This window comes from Leuresthes tenuis, unplaced genomic scaffold (genome assembly GCF_036924035.1).
Source record: "Leuresthes tenuis unplaced genomic scaffold, fLeuTen1.0.hap1 SCAF_12, whole genome shotgun sequence".
Classification (NCBI taxonomy): domain Eukaryota; kingdom Metazoa; phylum Chordata; class Actinopteri; order Atheriniformes; family Atherinopsidae; genus Leuresthes; species Leuresthes tenuis.
In genome coordinates, this window is record NW_027325366.1 from 26385834 (window position 1) to 26401375 (window position 15542).

Sequence of the window (15542 nt, forward strand, 5' to 3'; positions counted from 1 at the left end):
GCTTTAGGGAGTGAACCTGTATCTCAGTCTAAAAGGCAAACTCATTATGGAAACAGAGAAGCATCATATTAAGCATCACGTAGAATAAGATTAATAATGAAAATAGGCTGAGCAATAATATCAGTTATTTGATCAAGGAGTACCAAGAGTACATATCTGGTGATGTGGTTTCCCATAATTAAACAACTTGGATTGGTTAGAACACTGTTATAAAATAGCCCCAGAAACAAGCCTGAAATAGTCATTTTTATTGATCTCAGGGAAGAAATGCACTGCAGTGCAATGTTCTTTTGGTAGATCATTTGAAATTTGGCTAGGGGTGTTCTATGAAATCCCCCAAAAAGTTGAGGAGTTACAGGATCAGATTTTGCAGGAAACTCTTAGAACCTAATTAATATAGCTTGGATATGCCATGCATCATTTTATAACCCCAGACGCCCAGTGCTTAATCATGAGGAAAGAAGCCAGGTGAACTTTTAATTAGGACTTGCGCCGTGATGTTTGATCTTTTATTACCAGCTCAGTCACTTGATTGCCTCTGACTTTATATGAATGTCGAATGCTGACTACGAACGTTAATAGTACTGAAAAATTTCTATATCTATATACTTTTTCATTGTATCATCATGAGGACAAACAAATTACTTTTGAATTTTCCACTATCAGTGTGCTCCAAAAAAACCCTGTTATTGTTCTTGCAGATTGATAAGAGGTGTACTTAATGTTCAAGTATTCTTTTTGTGTCATGGAGAAGCTCAGAATATAAGGCATGATTTAAATAGAAATTACTCTCTCTCTTTGGGGTTACCCACTGTAAAGGCACCAGATTGGAATATGACCAGTATAAATATGACAGCTATATTCAAAACTTTCAGCTGTCTTTGATTATCTGTGACTTACTGTGACATGTTGACGGATGGCAGCTGGAATCTGTATCTGAATTAACTCTAAAATGTATAAAGTGTTGAAAACTCCCTGATTAGCTACACAGGAAATGGTGAGGGGATTTGTCTAATTTTTTACCCAGTCTCTAATGTAGAAATTTTCCTGATTAAGGTTCAGTGAAATGTAAAATGTCAGTAGAAACAGGAATTATCTTTTTAAACGGTGTGGGCCTTGCAGGTAAATGGCATTTGTTTAATATTCTATAATAATTAAAACGCACACAATAAACTTAAAAAGAGGTGGGAGGAGGATGACCATTGTTATTAATCTGAGGACTTTCATGTTAAAGACCCAAGTCTGCACACCATCCGACATGTTTTGAAGTTCTTTTAATTTTCTTCTTTGAAAACTGAATCATGGGCATTGTGACCATCTAAACAGATTCATGCACATTTTTTAATGTATCTGTTAACTATCTGTGAAGATACTCAAAATCAAACTGATAAAAAAAAATATATCTAAAGTTTTTGTCTACAGCCTACTTGATCATTTTCCCACGCTAATGAAAACATATAAAACAGTAGGGATCCACTAACAAATGCTTCAGTTTCACCACATCACATGTCGTGAGATTGAACTTCAAACTGCAACTTCAAAAACAACCATCAACCAGCAGCAAAATAGAATACGCTTTTTTGTTCTGTGGACAAACATAGATATTACATGCTCTGTAATGAGACTAGGTTGAGTAGATACAGCATTTTCTTAGCTACACAAACATTGGGATAGACCCTACAATGATAACAACAATAGAATGCTATAACACAAAAAGATGTTACACATATTATCATCCTCATGATACAGTGACTCATCCTCTTTGTTTGTCTATTGAGCTGACATAGTTATTTGAACAGAGACTATACAAACATGTATCTCTGTAGTTGAGATTGCATTTTACAAATATCTTGTGTACAGATTAACAGTGTGCAGGGAGAAAAAAGAATCATCTTAAACTATCTGATGGTTTATGAGAATCTGACAAAACCATGTCATAAAATACAACTGAAATTCTCTTGTGAATGCTAAATTCACATACATGTTTTGGAATTCACTAAGAGCACGAGTCAGAGTAGATTTTGTGTGCATGTTGGTATTGATCTTAGTGACATTTGTATCCAGATATAAAACAACACTTTACGTCTGTAAAAAAAAAAAAATCTAGATTCGGGGTTTGTGAGTATTTTTTACTTCTATATGGTTTTCATATTTAGTGCATGTTTCCTGGAAACTGTGTGCTGTATTATGAAAGCAGGTGGTTTGCATGGCACAGCAGGGTGTTCACCCCACCTCTCCTCCTTCTTCACTTTCAAGTTTTGCAATTGAGCAAAAAACACTTGATCATGTAGAACAAGATAACCTTTACCTGCTATGGCTACAGACTGTCAGCCTTGGTTTCTAAGTATTCTTCTCTTATGTGTTTCACACAGCAGATAAGCATCTTTTTTAACCTATATTGTTGTCGATATAGATGGTATCTCCTTTAAGTTGCCTGAGCTTCTGTAATGCAGTCAATTCCACAATCTATTTTTACAAATTTGTGTATTTGATTACAATAACTGTGTGGCTTGTGAGTGCTGCCAACCTTCACCCACAGCCATGCTTGAATACAAAGTTTTAGAAAATTTAACCCATTGCTGCTCTGTTGTTTTTACCATGAAGCTTGGGTTAAATTGAGTGTTTGCAAGTCCTAATTAGTTCTGGCATTGTATATATAAACTTTGTAGTGCTTGTTAGTTAAAAATAAATACAAAGATCTCCAGGTTTGTAAGATTAAGCTGTATGTTGCAAGTTCAATAAGCACTTAATAATAACAACAATAGTAAAATACTGAATCAAATTATATTGACCCGATATTTTCTTACTGCTATCAGAAGTCCAAAGTTCTTGTGTTGAAAGTAATTTTTTTCCTCATCTTTTTTTTGTTAAATCATTTTAGCCTCTGCTAAAATATTTGATGCTGCTGCTGGATGAAAAAATTGTAATGATAAAAGCCCTTTGCTTTGATCATTAGGAAACAATCAAAGGTCCTCCTGATTTACATAGCATCTCATTCAATTAGCTTATGAGATATTTCTGTCGAACCAAAAGGTTTAATGCTAATTGTAAAGACTTACAGTCCCTGCAGCCCTTTTACTATACTTTGAGCTGTTGACTCGTTTGGCAGAATAGCCAAAATTAAGGAAATTACTCCTTCAACTATTACTACTTTCAAACTGTCCATTAGTTTTCTGTCCACTCCAATAAGTCTCCTACCAGAATGGAGTCTGTGGTGCCTGCATCTCTCCAATAGACTCAGGGATAACAACTACTTTAGCTGCACAGTAGCTGATGGTTTTGTTTAGATCCCTTAAAAAAGAAGCCTAGTACTGTTGACTGAGATTAAATGGCTAACAGTGTATGTTGGCATAGGTTACAGAGTCTGATAAGTTACTTTTAAGCTTCACATATGAAAGCATATTGTATTTTTTTAAACTGTACTTTCACTCTGAAATACTGTAGGAAGAAATTGTGAAACATATATTAGCAATCAAGAAAACAAAAGCTCTTCCCACACTGGTGTAGTTCACTCTATTGCTGCAGAATTTGATCAAGCGGTGATAAAGATGCTGTGAGCTGTATCTTTGTCCAGTAATTTTTTATTTTACCTCCTGCAGATAACCAAAACATGAGAAAGCTTCTGATTAATATCTGAGGGACAAAGGGAATGCAAATGACAGATGGAGGTTGTGTGAAGTATTTATCCTCTGCAGGTTCAGCTCTGCAGGCTCCCTGACTGGAGTAATCATTCTGTCAGAGGAGGAGCTGTCGTATTCTGAGGTCATCATAGAAGTGGTCTTTCAGCCCAGGAGACAAACACAAATCATTATTTCTGTACCATGAAATAATACTGGGTTGTGGAAACCCTGTGGAGAGACTCAAAAACAGCAGCAATCTCCTTTAAAAACTCCTTTGTTGTAAATGACAAACATTAACATATATCAGTCAATGTATTATATATAATTTCTATATTTTTATGGATGTATTGTGAACATTAGTTTAATAACAATATATGATATACAGTTTACCCAAAGTCAGTTTTAAAATCTTCACCATTTGTGGATGATTTGCCTTATGGTTGATAAAATTTATTTCAAAATAATTTCAAGTCATTTTTTATTTTATTTTATTTTTTGATGACCCATGGAGAACTATGGGTATTTCAATTGCAAATATAACACCAGACACTAGATTTCAGACATTAGATAAGACAGAGTCCACCTGTCAGTCCATGTGGAGACTCATTGTCATCTCAACTGGAGCCTCATCATTTCTGGATGTGAATGTTTTTGGATGAGGACAGGTCCACTGCTGTTGGTGAGGGTTTGGACTGAGAATAACTTACCACCATAGAAAGGCAATATCAGCACATAAAAATGACTTCCTGCATTCAATTTTAGCTCCTGATCTCTGTGAAGAATTCCACTGAGGACCTCCAATGGTTCCAAATAAGTTCCTGTTATGGAAATACAGGTTTCACCTATCTGCTTCCCTGTCAATTAATCTTTCAGACATTAGAAAAGAAATCAGTCTTTTAGAAAGAGTTTAAAAATATTTCCAGCAAACAAAGCTGCTACGTATCGATGCCTGGTCCCCCTCTATAGTTTCATATTTTAAAAGTAATACAAACCAATTCACTGTTGAATTTTTCTTTCAGTAATCATTAACTTGAACCTGCCCACCATTTGGAAACTTGAAGTGCTTTCAATTCATTCTGGACCAGAAGTGGAGCAGCACTTCAGTTGTTGCTGCTCAGTGTGAGAAAAGCTCAGAGTAAACCTGTGAGGTGCATCAGCAACCAACACTGACATGAAGTTACAGCATGATGTTGAACCATAAATGCGACCTTGTTAAAGCTGTTAAAACTGTACATATCTGTTAATGGCTCCTCTGCTGTTATTCTCAACTGTCTAATCTTCGTTTCCCCCAATAACTGACCTATACTAAATAAGCATTTAATTAACTTACAGTATATCCCTGTGTTATATTAACCAATGCTTAAAAAAGAAAAAAAAAAGACAAAAACATGTATTCTTATTCTTTTTGATTTAGGTGAATTGATTTACTCTGTTCCTGTCTGCAAGAGAACCAAGACACTTAGCATTGATGTGCTGTTGAATTTAACAGATCTTTATTTTAATTTTCTTCCCAGAATAATCAGCTGATGTACCATATTCAGTCTTTTGGACTGCCATAAATACTTTATTTCTATCCTGTAATGGCCCTGGTCACCTGTATTTTCAAAACACCAGGGTTTTCCCTCAGGTTTCTGCCTGTAGGTATGGCCATTAGTTCTGCTCCTGTGCTTACAGAAGTGAAATCCCAGGTCAGCGGAAGGCAGTGAGACATAGGAGTGAATGACATCCTATCCAATTACATGTCACCTCTACCGAGCTGGTGTATAGGGACTTGAGAAGATCACATGAGACAAGCAATTACACGTAAAAAGATTCTGATCACTGTAGAGGTGTAGCACACCTCTGCCTGGTCCCCCTCTATAGTTTCATGTTTTAAAAGTAATACAAACCAAAGTATTGTGGCATTTACACAAGCAAACACATTGATTCTCTTTGAAAAACCCAGAGGGGTTCGCCAACACAATAAAACTGAGATCTATATATATAAAAGGGTTGCAAGAGGAAATACAATGTGTGTTTTGTATATGAACTACGGGCTCTCAGGGCTAGTTAATAGAGCATTGATTCTTGTGTGATTCTTGACTAGATTGGACAATGAAGATATTTTTACAGAGACAGCAGGACATGCCACAATTTGTGTTTGGAAAAACTTTTACTCTGGAAGGGGAATTTCTGCTATACCAGAATGTACTTATATAGAAACAACAGTGTCCTGCCGATATGATATTGCAAGTACGCGAATAACCCCAAGAAACAGTTTTGACCAATTAACCGTTGCGTTTGATAACATTTCACTTACAAAATGACAATTATTTGCAAGTGATTGTCAGAAAAAGTAACAATTTGATGTTTCTTGTTGTAAACCCATTCACCCTTTCCCTAACATCACAGATGTTGTTCACTAGATTTGAAAAAAAAAAAGATTAAAGGCTAACACTGATTAGCAGCCTATCCTGACCCATAAAATCCACTGAGTTGGCTATCTGCAGTAAGTAAGTCCGGGATCTTCATCATGAAGACAAGGAAACCCAGAAAAAAGATGGTCATGTCCAGTGCTGAATTATTTTTCCACCCACCTTTGCTTGTTTCTTTTGTTGACTTAACAGAAACTAACCTGTGTTTTCAGCAGCCCCCTTTTGGAACTCCCAGACAGCCCAGTGCTGTGACCAAGATTCATATACAAAACAAATCCTAAGATAAATGTGACTCCAGCAACGACCTGAAACAGAGATGAGAAAAAAGAAAATGCAGACTTACTTTTCACCTGAACATATGCTGAAAAAGGTACAACTGGCCCTGAGCAAAAGCTTAGCATAAGTTCAGGATGAACGTTTTCTTTTGACTGATCAACTCAACATTGAATGATGGCTTCACACCCAAGGCTTTGTCTCAACCTTAAAATCCAAATGAAGACATTAAAATTGGCCATAAACTGGTTATGTGATATACCATAGATAAACAGTGTTGATATAGGTATTCTGTAACAATGATGAAAATTCACAGACAGTCCTAAGAAGCCTGAATGTTATTTAAAAGGTAGCATTAAAGTTTTTCATGTGCCTCTGCCTATGATTTAAACCCTACAGGGTGAGAGGAGAATGGCTAATATTGAGATGCTGCTGCTAGGACGCAACTTAATGCATCATTAGTGGTGTGATTTTTAAAATCAAAAGAAGTTCTGCACTGTGATTGGAACCTTTTCTGCTCTTGGAGTAAAATGATTTAGTCTCACTTCCATTAGCAGTAGTTACTTTGGTCCACAGCGCAGGACTCAGCAGTTTCATGGTTAAGGCTCAATTTTTTTTATGCAAAATTGTTATTATGCCTACATCTGCTTTTCAAAATTGTAACATGTCTACTTTTTGCAGCTTGTGAAATTTTTTTGCATGCTCTAAGTTTTCACTATGCTTTTACTTTTTGTATATTGTGGCATGTACACCATAAACAGGCACAGAAGGGGACAAAGTTAAATACACACCCGATCTTGCACTTACTTTAAATTAGGCATAAATATCATATGGTCAGGTGTAAATATTGATAAATACATGGTAACAGGTTCAAATCACTTCACCTGAATGGTCCACTGCAAACAACAAGCAATGAAATGTTACCATCTCACAACTTCTGTGCCGTTATTGTTACGGTACTACGTTTTAGACATGTTGACACCTATTGCACCTTGTCTTATAAGGCTGGAGTTAGAACACAGCTGCTGATAAGTCACCTGCCATTGCTGTATTTCAGCTTTCACACAAGCATTGCCTGGAGGAACAGTGTTCCTTATAATGATCATGTAACAAAGCATGGTGCTGCTTGTTTTGTTCTGCTTCCTTCTGTTTCTGTTACTTCTTGTGAGTCCCATGTGGCTATGTTGTTTGACAACTGTGTTTTATGCTTTCCTGGCTCTTCTGTTGGATCACTTTTGTCACACTCATACTGGTAATTGATTACTCACTTAAAAATCTTAATGCTACTATTACAATGATCCTCGGGACTTACGGGTATTGATTTGACAGGAATTAGTGCTGAAGACCCTGTGAGTGTTGCATTATTGTTTGTATATGGGGAAGGGTCTCTTTTCACAGTAACAACATGGTGAATCAGAACTGATTGGTTTGTCCATTTTCACTCATGATATCTCACACACCAGTAATCAGATTTTTATTCATGGCAGGAAATGCTTGAAGAAACACTAAACATTTTTGAATTAGCTTGGCTGAAGAGGGATTTTGAATTACTGCATTTGTTTAGTTAGTGGGGATTACATGTCAGTGCAGTCCAGTTTTATCCTGCTAGCCATTTAGTTACTGATTTACCATTCATGTTGGTAAGGGAACGACGCTGTGGGGCTGAATACTGAATTATAACAAAAGCCTGTTGGGGTATGTAAGTATGTAGTACTGCAGCCCTAAGGTATAAAATTCATTAATATAAAAAATGTAGCTGCATTATGTATCTCACTATCAATCCAAAATACAAATGATAGAATCAATTATCTGCTTGTGAAATTATGGAAATATATGTTTTATTCTTAAGCAGAAAGGTCAGCCTTCTAATGCTATTTGCTCATTTTCATCATACACAAATTTTATTTTTAGCTGAGGATTGTGAGCGTCATTTAATGCACACGGTGATGAGCTGCTATGTAAACACCTGGTTTAGATAAGCTGAGTTAGGTTTTTCAGAGATGGATTGAATACCTGATGGTAATCTGATGCATTTCTGCACCTATGAATGTTATAATTAAGGATGCACCTCACCGCTCATAAATTACAACTGGTGGTTTGTGGCAGGGGGGATGGCTCTGCGCATAATTAGGCTCAGTGGCACAGGTATCATTTAATTAAAAAGTGTTGTGACAAAGGACATGTGGATCCAAACAGCCAAGCTCAGGGTAGAATGTGAAGATGGATGGTAAGTAAACTCAGCAGATGTTGGTGAGGAAATGCTGCTAAAAGCAAAAGCTCTGTATGAGTGCATCTTGCAGGAAATTATCTGCTAATTCTCATGTTGATTCAGCAATAGTTAAATTAACAAAAAGAAAAAAAGAAGAGAGAAATGGCCCTTAAAAGTGTAGTGGTATGGTTGTTTTGCAGTATTTAATGATTAACACAACAAGGTTAGTCTGTATTTCTTATGCTTTTAGCTAAGTAAGATGGCCGGAACAGTACACAAGTAATTTGATCAATCAATGGTCCAAAAAGCTTTTTGAAACACTGAGGCAGTATGGTTGGCTAAAAATATCATCACAGGAAGCATTAAATCTACTATTAATATTTAACGTATTAAACTGTCAGTATTGTGTGTTAACTTAGAATAACAATAACATGTGTTGAGTGTAAAAGTCTCACGTTGCAGTGGCAAAGGCTGCAAATGAAAAAGGATACATGCAGTTGGATCACCTAGAAATCCTACAAATTATTTACTGACCTGACTCAGTGATGCCTTCACCAAATGTAATTAAAGGGATCAGACAGGCAAAAGATTTACCAGTGGTGGATGCAGTTTTCTCTTGGTGGAGCAATGTTGTTGACAGTTCACTGCTCTTTTGTTTGCATCTTCTTTTATGCCATCAGTTTACTCTTGGTGAATTGCAGAGATTGCTTTTTGTTGTGTTGTTTGCTGTTATAGTGCAGCTTTACTATCATTTGTCCAACTTAAGGGGTTCAGATAATCACTGCTGAAAAGGAACATTTGTGTTTAGTCACGGTACAGTGGCCAAGTTTAATTTCGGTCTTTCTCTGGATCGTGTTTTGGCCTGTTCAGTCTCTTATCCTGTATTCAGAGTCCGTTTCCAGGACATAAATTGAATGGTAAATACAGCAGGACCCCCCTCTCCTCCCCCTCCCCCCCCGGGAGCCAGAGCCCCCCTAAGGTGTAAGCAAGGCGACTGAGTGCGACATGAATGAAGGAGCTGTGGGCAGCTGGTTCCCTGTGAGAGGCAGACAGATGCTGATGCTGACAGATCGAGAGAGTGATTATTCGGAGCTTAAGAGATGAACTAGTGCTTGTATTAGCTGGCTCCCCCGGCAGCTGAATCTCTCCCAATCACACCTCCATAAATCACACACTCATATTTGGCTCAGCTTGAAAAGAGCACCATAAAGGAAAGGTGGTCATGCTAATGAAAGAGTGTTTGTCATGAAACAGTGCCACCACTGACCATGAGGGCAGTGCAGCTGAAGGAACAGCAAGAATATGTGCTGCTTACAGCTTACCTTGAAAGCTTACTTTGAAAAGCTTAAGATGTCTGTTTCGAAGTTGTAACCCTGAACAGATAAAGTTTTTTTTTGTTTGTTTGTTTATTCTTTTAGCAAGGATGTTTGAAGTGTGTGGGTGTGACTATGCTTTCTGAATTTCAATTTGACTGATATCCAAACGAGTAAATAAAAGGTTTTCAACTTTGTAGATATTTTCAGAGCTTAGTTATGTGAGTGATTCTTTCTCCTGACAGAAACAACATGTCTGTCTGTTCAAAGAGGTGTAACTATGTTTGACGCTGAAATAAATACTGTCAGCTCACTTCTTTTAAAATCCTCTAAACTGGAGCTCAAACTGTAAATTAAAACTGAAGCAAAGCATGTTTTTTGCTTTCTTTTATTGTAAACCCTGGATATTTCAGCCTTTACACAATTGGCTGTCGTTATTGCAATATCAAATTGGTTCGTGGGAAAGCTCAACCAATTTCATCGTGAAATTATTTTTCTTTTTTTGTTTGGCCACATGTTTTATGCTGCCAATTTGGAAGAAATTTTAAAGGCAGCCTTTATAAAAAATGTCAGACTTCATTCTGTTTTGACTACTCTTTTAAAGAAGGCTAATGTAACCCACTTTTTAATCTATATAACCAATTATGTTTTTCGCAGTTCACATTCTAAATTTAAACCTTTTTTACAAAAAAGAAAAATTGTATTAGAGTCCTATTCTTTTTTGTTTGTTTTTTTGTTTACTATGATCATTGTTTATGATAAACAATGTTATACACAGCACATCCTCATTAAAAACAATAATGTTTCAAATCAACTCTGCCCTACTCCCCTAACCGACACACTGCTTCACTGTCATATGTGAACTTCAGCTGATACACTAAACCTGCTCTGAAATCAATGTAACTGCATGAGACAAAAATATCAACCATTAGAATAACAGCTGATTAACATTGCAAAGCCAAGACAAAGAACCTCAACAAGACTCTTTAATGAGTTGTGAAAGAATTCTGAGCATTTCACCTTCAAACTGTTGCTGTTTGCCATGTTGGCAGTTGGCCAGGAAACAAAGTGTTAACAACAGCTTCCTCTGGCATGGAAACACAGAACAGTTTCAGCACATTGTCATTCAAAAGCAATTTAGGAAGCAGTAGGATCTCATTATTACACCAATTTAATTCCAATTAGAAGCAATGAATCAAATTAGCCGTTTCACGGCATGCTGCAAAATAAATGGCTTAGAAATGAACATGACTGACGTTTATAACTACATTATATCAGCAAATTGATCTTTTTTTTTTCTCATGTTGATTTCTGTCTACTACTTTTAAAAATAAGAACAAAAGGTCAAATAATTAAATTTAGGGGGTTTTATTTTGAGCTTTTAGTAATGAAATTTCCATATTATAAAAAAGAGATTTGATTGCCCCCTTTTTGTTACCATTATCATATGAAATCTGCAGAGTCTATTATTGATTTGAGGGCATATTGAAATTAATGAACTTGACCTAGAGACTGATGGATAATAAAATGTACATTGGTATTCAGCAACTGCTCCATGCATGATCAATGAAAGACATGTGCTTCATAAAATAATTGCTGCAATCAAAGAAACTGCCAAAGGAGCTTTCTCTGGGTGATAACAAGCTTACTGTGAATATTATTCTGATTAAAAAGAATCAATACTTCTTGTCAAAATACATGATATCTAGGTTGATGACTTCATTGTTGTAACTGACATTTCCTCTTGCTGGTTATATATTTTTTCATAATGTTCTGTTTTTTTTTTGGTTTTTTTTGCCTCTTGTTCATAACTCAGCTTGCATATGGCTATTTAAAGTTTTTGGCTTCCATCTTCAGAGAAACAAGACTGTGCTCAGCTTGAAGCTCCAGATGAAAGATTTTTTGATGCAATTACGTCCTCTCTTTGACCAAATTTGTCTTTCAACTAAATAGCCAATGTTAAAGATTAATCAACTGGACTGTGTGTCACACAAATATTTATGTTTTGCAAGCTTTGTTTTTAGTGCTGCACAAATAAAATATGTCAGAACTAATAGTTCTCAAATAAAGTTGTCGTGCTTAGTCACGGTAGAACTCTGTCTGTAAGTCTTCTGTTGTGAGAAGACTTGTGATAGTATTCTAACTTGAGTCCTGCGTTGGTTTCAGGTCTAAGTATGGCCAAGTTTACAATAGAAAATGCATCTGGAGCAAAGATAAAGTTAAGATAAAATTATCTTTAAGAATATTGATATATCCTGCAAAGAGACCTCTCAGGCATTGTCTAAATCAAATGTCAGAACCTGTGAGATGTGGAATTCAGTGTAGTTAAATGGATGTCACCTGTATTTCTATGTATATGTTAACCTCTTCAAACTGTAATGTAGTTGCTATAGCTATCAACAACTGTCTCTCCTTGGGTTTGTGCTTTGCATTGGGATTCCACATTATAGAAAACTTTATTTTCTTTTGCAGGTATACAACAAGTAGAGATGCCAGCTCTCAAAGGCATGGTATCTGAAGTTCAGCATCATCTCTATGGTCAAAGAGGATGTCACAAGAATTTTTTGATATTTCCCAGCAGCATGAACCGCTAAGGCTCTATCATATTCACAACCCACAGAGCAGGATAAGAGTTTTGAAATGAGAATACCTCTTATTGGAACATCCTCAAATATGGCATTGCACTCACTCAAGTCCCAAGCAGTACACCCACTGAGTTTGAAGTAGATGGAATCAAGTAGTCAAGACAGATGAGCAGCAGGCAGACAGTGATTTGATTAACAACCAAGATAATTAATATTAAAGCCACATTCAACACACTCACAAAGTTTGGATATTAAACAAACAGCATAACTCTCCATATCACCTGAACAATATACTTTTGGATATACCTTTAATAGGCTGAAGTATTGATCAAATAAATCTAATCCTTGTGACAGAGAAATTGGCCTTGTATTTTTTATATTGATGTCTGCCACTGGTTTGATTACTTTGTGTTCTTTTTGTTCCTTTTTTCCCCTCAGTTCATGAATAAAGCAATCATGAAGGTTAAGTGAATGGCCTTGAATTGTGCTTGATTGCAAGCCACCAGATAGCTGCAATTTAAATCATTGCTTTTTCTGTCCAAAGCTCCAGTTTTTAATGAAAATACCCTCTTTCTGTGTTGTCTTTGTTGCAGGCCAGTGGGGTCAGTGTACTGGGGAAGAGTGCGGTTCAGGTGGGGTTCAGACAAGGACAATATGGTGCATCCACGTGGAGGGCTGGACCACCCATCATTCCCACTGCCAACATATGGACAAGCCAGAAAGCCAGAGGCAGTGCTTTAAGATGTGCGACTGGCACCAGGATCTCTTCGAATGGGAGGTTTCTGGCTGGGGGGTCTGTGTCCTTGTTCCTTTCTTTTCCAATGAGCTCAAGTTGAGGATGGCTGAGTGCATTACAGCACAGCATGGCATTCAGAGGCGCAGTATACACTGTGTTCGCACTTCAAATCGAACCACAGTCACCTCAAGGATATGTGAGTTCTTTTCCCAGAAACCACCAGTAGAGCAGGCATGTTTAATCCCATGCCCCCAGGACTGTGTGGTTTCAGACTTTACGTCTTGGTCAAGTTGCAGTAAAACTTGCGGTGCTGGCCTGCAGCATCGGACTCGACATGTCCTGGCCACACCAATGTATGGAGGGACAAACTGCCCTAACTTCACTGAGACCAGGACTTGTACTAAGTCTGTCGACTGCCCTGTTGCAGAGGATGAGTACCAGTACAACCTTAAAGTAGGAGCCTGGAGTGAGTGCCGGCTACTGCATCACAAGGAGGCCCCTTTTAGTGGAAGGACCACGGTGGACTTTAGCACCAGCTCCAATGAGAACAACACAGTCACATTTCGCACACTGGCTTCTCACCATCACTCCCATCACAAATACCACCACCGTACTCACATGCAAATCAAACAACCAATGTCATTGGAACTAGAAGTGGGATATCAGACACGACACGTACGCTGCACAAGAAACGATGGCAAGAATGTCATGCTGAGGTAAGATGTACATCTCACCTGTGATCTATCTATCTATCTATCTATCTATCTATCTATCTATCTATCTATCTATCTATATATCTATGGTAATGGTGAAAAAAAAATTGTGCCAGAAATGGCTTTTTTAAGACATAAATAGACAAGCAACAATTTGACTTTGAATTACTCATTCTATGAATATCTTTTGGGAGATTTAATTTGACCTCTGTTGATAAGTACTTATCAAATAGTCATGATGTCAGACCTCTACAATTCCACCCTTCAAAATTACTCATTTTCAAAGAAATATTCTTTGAGAATGCATGCAAAAAGTTTTTCATTATGAGAGTACATGCTGTTGCATCCAGACACACAATTTCAAAGAATATATTCCCATTCAGTACCACCTACCAGCTGGAGACTTCTGTACCTTGTTATGATATGAGCAAAAGCCTGTCAAAAACATCACACCTGAAATTTAATCCCTTGCCAGAGGTATAGGTATAGGTGAGCATTAGTTATTTTATGAAAGGAAAAATTAAATGTGACTGATTGTTCTGGACAGGAGTGTCACAAAGTCTTGTTTATTGTTCTCTATATGTGAACTTGAGAAATAGGTTTAAGGAAAAAGAAATGTAGGTTAAAAAAATCTCACCCCCTTTTCAAAAGGGGTCCTCTATCAAAGGTCAGGGAGCCTGAGGGTTCTATGCAGTGTGTTAGTTGTTCCTACAACTGCTCTCTTCTGGACAGAGATCTCCAATGTTTTTCCTGGGATCTGTTGGAGCCACTCTTCAAGTATGGGGTCACAGCCCATGCTGTGCCATCAGATTACCATTGACAACACTGTGGCCATTATTTCCATCTTTTATGCTTCCTATTTCAGCCCTTATTATTTTTTCAAGCTTCTCATGTTCCTTCTTGCTTTGGGAAACTACATCTATCAGTACTGTCATCTTCTGTAGTTTCTGTAGTCTACACTACGATGTTCTGTTGGGTACCCATCATTGGTTTATCAGTCTGGATCTGGAAGTCCCACAGGATGTTAGCACATTCCTGGGTCTGTGTTGATTCATCCTCAATAGTGACTCTGAGTTTCACTAGCTCCCGGCTTCCCTCCATCCACATAGTGTACAATCTAAGGATTCTGGACTTAGTCTGAAACCTTCCATGCATTGTGAAGAGCTTTCTTGTTTTGATATTATTTGCCTATATCTCCTACTTTGCCCAGGTTATTATAAAAAGAGGATATATGGGAAAAGTCAACAATTTTAATTACCTATTTTTCATGGCTTTAGATTGAAATTAACCACGCAGTAAAAATATTGCATTTCTCAAGGTCAAAGATAAGCCCAAGATAATAGTGACAGCAGGTTTGCTGTATCAGAAGAAGTTGGTCAAGTGAGGAGACCTCTACAAATAACTGCATTTGTGTTACATCTATTTTTCCTTCAGTGTAGCAAAGAGGGATTTGTAAAAAATAAAAGGATCTAGGATAAACGATGCTGTTTTCTGTCAGTTGAAATAGTCCTAATTCAATGTTTTTTGTTATATGAGAGGCATACTATCATTGGTCATCCACCTTCATGATCCCAGTGAAAAATTTAATTCATGTAAAGTTGTAGAAAAAAAAAATAGATGCCTCTTATTCATAGTGTTCACTTATTCAATTTTACACTAATATGCGAGAGCTGGTGTTT

The 15542-nt window shown here is 37.1% G+C and overlaps 1 protein-coding gene across 1 annotated transcript in view; it reads left to right on the top strand.

Annotated features, from left to right (window-relative positions):
* The window catches only part of thsd7ba (thrombospondin, type I, domain containing 7Ba), a 179877-nt gene that overhangs the window by 65241 nt on the left and 99094 nt on the right, over positions 1–15542 (top strand). The window contains exon 4 of the mRNA XM_072397299.1: positions 13008–13866. Within this exon, the coding sequence (XP_072253400.1) occupies positions 13008–13866 (859 nt within the window). The remainder of the gene's footprint in view (positions 1–13007; positions 13867–15542) is intronic.